This window comes from Hyla sarda, chromosome 9, assembly GCF_029499605.1.
Source record: "Hyla sarda isolate aHylSar1 chromosome 9, aHylSar1.hap1, whole genome shotgun sequence".
NCBI lineage: Eukaryota > Metazoa > Chordata > Amphibia > Anura > Hylidae > Hyla > Hyla sarda.
This window is the reverse complement of record NC_079197.1, coordinates 8,769,616-8,776,171: the sequence shown is the minus strand read 5'-3', so window position 1 is coordinate 8,776,171 and position 6,556 is coordinate 8,769,616. Positions and strand designations below refer to the sequence as shown.

Here is a 6,556-nt window from a genome sequence, read left to right as displayed (position 1 = left end):
GAGCCGAGAAGTTTGTGACGAATCGAATTTACTGTAAGTTCGCTCATGTCTAGTGGATACCTATAATGTACGAACTATGGAAAACGAAGGGGTGTGTTTAGATCTAGAAAGCCAGTCTGGGCTGTTTATCTGGATATATAGGGTATCTGCGACCTTAAAGGGGCACTCCAGCCCTAAGACATCTTATCCCCTATACATAGGAGATAAGATATATGATCGTGAGGGTCCAGCCACTGGGGACCTCCAAAATTTGTCATTCAGCACCCACCTTTGCAAGCTCTCCGCAGCTCTGGAGGCTCGGTGTGCAGCGTGACGACCACGGGGGTGGAGTATCGTGACATCACGACTCCGCCCACTCAATGTAAGTCTATGGGAGGGGGTATGACTGCCCTGTAAATGTATCTAACACATGTTCTGTAATTCCCTGTGGTGGCATCTGGGTATGTATGAGATCTTAATGCCCCCAGACCCGAGGACACCGCTTCAATTCCCAGATGGGACCTACCTAAGGCTGCATTCACAACACGTTTTTGCAATACAGTTCCCATATACCAGTGGTCTTCAACCTGCTGACCTCCAGATGTTGCCAAACTACAACTCCCAGCATGCCCGGACAGCCAACGGCTGTCCGGGCATGCTGGGAGTTGTAGTTTTGCAACATCTGGAGGTCCGCAGGTTGAAGACCACTGCCATATACGTTATCAATTTGAAAACTGTATGGAACCGTATTGAAAACCGTACGCCAAAAGATGCATCAGTTTTGCGTCTTATATGGTGTTGTCCGTTTTAGTTTTTTTTTTCCCCCATATCCAAAACCGTAGCCTACCACGGTTTTTGGTCAGGGTGAAAACCCGAATTGAAATGTGTTTTTTTTTAAATGTTTTTTTTTTTTTTTTTTTAACACATGGGAGTCGATGGGAAGCGTAGAGCACCGTATGTGCGTACGGTTCCATCCAGTTTGCACCATACGGTTTTTGACTTTGCACATGTGCAGTGCATGCAGAAAGTTTTTTTTTTTTCTTTTTTTGTTTTTTTTATTCTTGGAATTTCAATCAAACAAGTGAAACTTTATTCATAATGGAGTGAAAAGTTTCAAACATATAGTCTTTTTCTTTAAAAAAACATCATCATTTTTCAAATTGTATACGGGTTAAAATTTGTTCACATGTGTTGATGCAGTTTAGTCATGTTTTGAGGAATCAGTTTTTCATCAAAAACCTGATACGGGAAACTGTATTGCAAATAGGGGAATGCAGCCTAAGTATATAGGTAGAGATGAGCGAACTTACAGTAAATTTGATTCGTCACGAACTTCTCGGCTCGGCAGTTGATGACTTTTCCTGCATAAATTAGTTCAGCTTTCCGGTGCTCCGGTGGGCTGGAAAAGGTGGATACAGTCCTAGGAGACTCTTTCCTAGGACTGTATCCACCTTTTCCAGCCCACCGGAGCACCTGAAGGCTGAACTAATTTACGCAGGAAAAGTCATCAACTGCCGAGCCGAGAAGTTTGTGACGAATCGAACTTACTGTAAGTTCGCTAATCTCTCTCTCTCTCTATATATATATATATATATATATATATATATATATATATATATATATATATATATTAAAATATATATATATATATATTAAAATATATATATATATATATATATATATATTAAAATATATATATATATATATATATTAAAATATATATATATATATATATATTATAAATATATATATATATATATATTAATATAATATAATATAAGGCCTGTCTGGATCTCAGGGTTTATAAAGGAACTGAGGGAAGGAGGTGTAAGGTCTGTCAATCTCTTTTTGGTCTGTTTGTGTCTGTGAGGTATCTAGGCCCGAGCCTGGGGTTTATTTGGTCATAATAGGGGAGATTTATAAAAACCTGTCCAGAGGAAAAGTTGCCCATAGCAACCAATCAGATCGCTGCTTTCATTTTGCAGAGGCCTTGTTAAAAATTAAAGTAATCTGATTGGTTGCTATGGGCAACTCAGCAGCGTTTCCTCCGGACAGGTCGGGGTTTATTTGGATGCCCCTCTGGTTACCATCCATGGCCAGATTAACCACGAGGCCTTACATAGATATGGATGATCTGTCTGACTCTTGTGTAAGAATGTTGGATAAATCTGGGACCTGTGTGGTTTATCTGGGTCCCCAAAATGGACCTTAAAGGGGTACTCCCCTGGAAAACATGAACTGGTGCCAGAAAGTTAAACAGATTTGTAAATTACTTCTATTTCAGAATCTTAATCCTTCCAGTACTTATCAGCTGCTATATGCTCCACAGGAAGTTCTTTTCTGTTTGAATTTCCTTTCTCTGACCACAGTGCTCTCTGCTGACACCTCTGTCTGTGTCAGGAACTGTCCAGAGCAGCAGAGGTTTGCTATGAGGATTTGCTCCTGCTCTGGACAGTTCCTGACATGGACAGAGGTGTCAGCAGAGAGCACTGTGGTCAGGCAGAAAGGAAATTCAAAAAGAAAAGAACTTCCTGTGTAGCATACAGCAGTTAAGTACTGGAAGGATAAAGATTTTGAAATAGAAGTAATTAACAAATGTGTTTTTACTTTCTGGCATCACTGGCCAGTGTTCATAACATTTAGTTCTGAGCGCTGTGTGCGTGCTGCGGGGGTCAGCCACGCCCCCTCAATGCAAGTCTATGGGAGGGGGCGTGGTGTGAAATCATGAGGGGGCTGGCCGATCCCTGCGGCGAGCGGAACTAAATGTTATAAACGGTGGCCAGTGGAGTACCCCTGTAAACTAACTTAAAACCTGTAGATTTTGGTGTGTATCTGAACTCCCCTTTAGTGTATCTCAGCCTGTAGCATGTATCATGTATCTGAGCCCCTCACACTGTGTATATATAATATAATGATGATAATGTGTTAATAGATCACTTACAAGTGAGATCTGAGTGCCACAATGACTCCCACCCATCTCACATTACTCGGCCTAAATGTCCCTTTAAATCACATCCAGCGGTTTCTTCTGCCTTCCGCGTGATGAATTAAAATGGCTGCCAGACCGTGATGGATACGGCGATCAATGTAGCTGGCGGTTTGATTGTCGTGTCCAGTTAACATGATGGTGTGTAATGTATAGCAATCTATAGCGTCCCCCTATGTAATGACACCTGTGCCTTCTCTCTGACAGGTTATTTGGGAGCAGCGGGGCGTGCAGCGCGTGCGGACAGTCCATCCCGGCCAGCGAAATGGTGATGCGGGCGCAAGGCAGCGTATATCATCTGAAGGTAAACGCACCTGGGACATAGTATCCGTGTCATCTCAGTTCATGTTCACTATTTTTATAATTTGTGTGTGTATATAGAGATAGATAGATATATAGATATAGATAGAGAGAGCGCAAATATTTAATAAATATATATAAATGAAAATATTTAATAAATATATATTGCAAATATTTAAATATATAATATTGCAAATATTTCTATATATATATATATATATATATATATATATATATATATATATATATATATATATTGCAAATATTTATTTATTAATTAAATATTTTCAATATATAAAATATTTTCAATATATATTTATTTAATATTTTCTATAATATATATTATATATATTAACATATATTTATTAAATATTTTCAATAATATTTAATGGAAAATATTTTATTTTTTATGGATTTAAATTTTTTTTTTTTTTCTTATAATTCAGTGCTTCACATGTGCCACGTGCAGAAACAGACTGGTACCAGGAGACAGGTTCCACTATGTCAACGGCACCATCTTCTGCGAACACGACCGGCCCTCGGGTCTCCTTAATGGACACTTAAACCCTCTTCAGAATAACCCCCTTCAGAGTAGCCCAATGCTACCTGACCAGAAAGTAAGTGGAAGCTCTTGGGACAAGGCTTTATATTCATTATGTCAATTAAAAGATGTTACGCAGTGTTTCCCCAACCAGTGTGCCTCCAGCTGTTGCAAAACTACAACTCCCGGCATGCCTGGACAGCCAACGGCTGTCCAGGCATGCTGGGAGTTGTAGTTTTGCAACAGCTGGAAGCATACTGGTTGGGAAAAACTCTATTCTCTATTGCTCTGTTCACTTCACTGCATCTTAGCTGCAATACCACACACAACCTGAGGACAGGGGTGGTGCTGTTTTTGGAAAATGTTTTTTTATTTTATTTTTTTATTTTTTGATATTCCTGGATAACTTCTTTGTTCTCCTGCTGTCCTGCATTGTGAGCGATGTCGTGCAATAAAGACGCGCGCTAATCTTTCTCCTCTTGTCCTTCGCAGGTCTGTTAGTCAGTCGGAGCCGCTTTCTCCTCCGTGCCTTCTGTTAATATTTCCTCGGAGACACATTGTTGGCTTATAGAAATATCTATAAATATAAATATATATATATAAATATATATTATATACTCCTCTTCAAGTTTTTCGCTTGTTTTTTCGTCTGGTCTTCGCACACACGCAAACACATCCGGCCTCGTCCAAAGGCGGCCGCGCCGGATCCAAACCTGAGGAGGATTAAGAACTTGTAAATGACTTGTAAAAAGAAGAATTATTTTGCAAAAAGGAAACAGCCTGAAGACGACTTTTTTTTTGTTTTTTTTTCTGGTGAACATTTAAAGGCAAATGTTCATTCTGTATATAGGACTTGTAAATGCTTATGACATCACTGGTGACATCACACACACGGACTGACCAATCAGGAAGCAGCTGACATCATCGGGGGGGAAAAACACCATATTAAGTCACCGGAAGAATTGGAAACTGGGTCTTCAAGGATCAAGTTACAGAATTGGGTTCCTCGGGGGCGGTCCTAGGGGGGGAAGGTGGGTTGGATTGATGGTGGTTCCCCAGATTTTATTAGAGAATGTGAATTATATGTTTTTTTGTCCCAAGGGGCATCAAAAATGTGTTTGTGCCAAAAACATCCCCATACAACTCCCAGCATGCCCGCAAAGGCTGTCGGGGCATGCTGGGAGTTGTAGTTTTACAACAGCTGGAGGCACCCTGGTTGGGAAACACTGCCCACCATACCTCTTCTCTACATATACCCCCTTGCCTTTGCTTCCTAACCTTGTACAGCACTGCATACACTGTTGGCACTCTATAAATATTTTTGTATCCTGGAGATTTTGTTTTATTTATAGTGTTTTATGGGTCATTTTTGTTTGTTTTTTCTGGTTGAGCGCTGCACCGCAGAAGGTGTGGCGATCGGGAATGTTGGTAAAAAAGTGGATAGGATTAAAGAGAACTGAAAAGCGTTTGATGGCCTCAGTCTGTTGTATGGGGTTCGGGGGCGGTGATTTATTGGGATTTTTTTTTGTTTTATCCAGTTAGATCTCAGCCACTTCTCATTGAGCGGGGGCTACATTTAGGGAGGCCAGTTGAATGGAAGAATTAGAGGCTAAATGAGATGTTTGAGTGATACAGATGGCCTCTACCGACTAGTTAACCCTCCTCTTCTCACGGCCAGTTTGGTTCAGCCCTAATTTTTGGTCACGCCCCTGGGTACCTTTCATAAAAAAAACTTGATATATTATAGATTAATGTATGCAGAATAACTTTCCAATTGCATGTTATTAAAAAATATGCTTCTTTCTATTTAATTTTCCACTTTGAAAAAAATGACCACTAGAGGTCTCCCTACCAGTCCTGGCCGCAAGACCTTTATATAGATTTCAGACTCAAGCTGGAGTCCTAAATCTCAGACTGCAGCAGGGACACAGACAAGCTCAGCACTGCTCCCTGCCTGTCAGACAGGCAGGAGCCAGCACTGTGCTCATAGCACAGCAGGGGATACTCCTGACTCTGCCTTACTGCAGGCCCTCATTCATTTTACTATCTGAGCTCCGATCTTTCTTCTCTCTGCACATGCAGTTGTAAACAGAGAGGAGGCGTGCGGCCAGGACTGGTAGGGAGACCTCTAGTGACTCTATTTTTTCAAAGTGGAAAATTAAATAGAAAGCATAATTTTAATAACATGCAATTGGAAAGTTATTCTGCATACATTAATCTAAAATATATTGTTTTTTGATGAGTTGCCTAAATTAACACCATACAAACCTTAGAGTTAGAGTACATGATATGACATACTATATAGAATATATTCTGCCTATTACTTCTATTAAAAAATCTTAATCCGTCCAATAATAATGAGCTGCTGAAGTTGAGTTGTTCTTTTCTGTCTGGCAACAGTGCTCTCTGCTGACATCTCTGCTTGTCTCGGGAACTGCACAGAGTAGAAGAGGTCTGCTATGGGGATTTGCTTCTACTCTGGACAGTTCCCGAGACAGGTGTCATCAGAGACCACTTAGACAGAAAACAACTCAACTTCAGCAGCTCATAAGTACTGGAAGGATTAAGAATTTTTAATAGAATTAATTTACAAATCTGTTTAACTTTCTGGAGCCAGTTGATAACTAAAAAAAAGTTTTTTCCTGGATAACCCCTTTTAAGGTATTTTCACACTATGGAATTTCTGTACACAGTAATTCCGCTGTGTGAACCTTAAAGGGGTACTCCAGTGGAAAACTTTTTATTTTTTT

At 40.1% G+C, this 6,556-nt stretch overlaps 1 protein-coding gene across 1 annotated transcript in view; it reads left to right on the top strand.

Moving 5' to 3' along the window:
• Positions 1-5,272, top strand: part of LOC130291247 (LIM domain transcription factor LMO4-A-like) — an 18,648-nt gene extending 13,376 nt beyond the window's left edge. Inside the window, 3 exon segments of the mRNA XM_056539818.1 lie at positions 3,173-3,269; positions 3,712-3,882; positions 4,299-5,272. Coding sequence (XP_056395793.1) covers positions 3,173-3,269; positions 3,712-3,882; positions 4,299-4,307 — 277 coding nt within the window. The 3' untranslated portion in view covers positions 4,308-5,272.
• Positions 5,273-6,556: the final 1,284 nt, after the last annotated feature.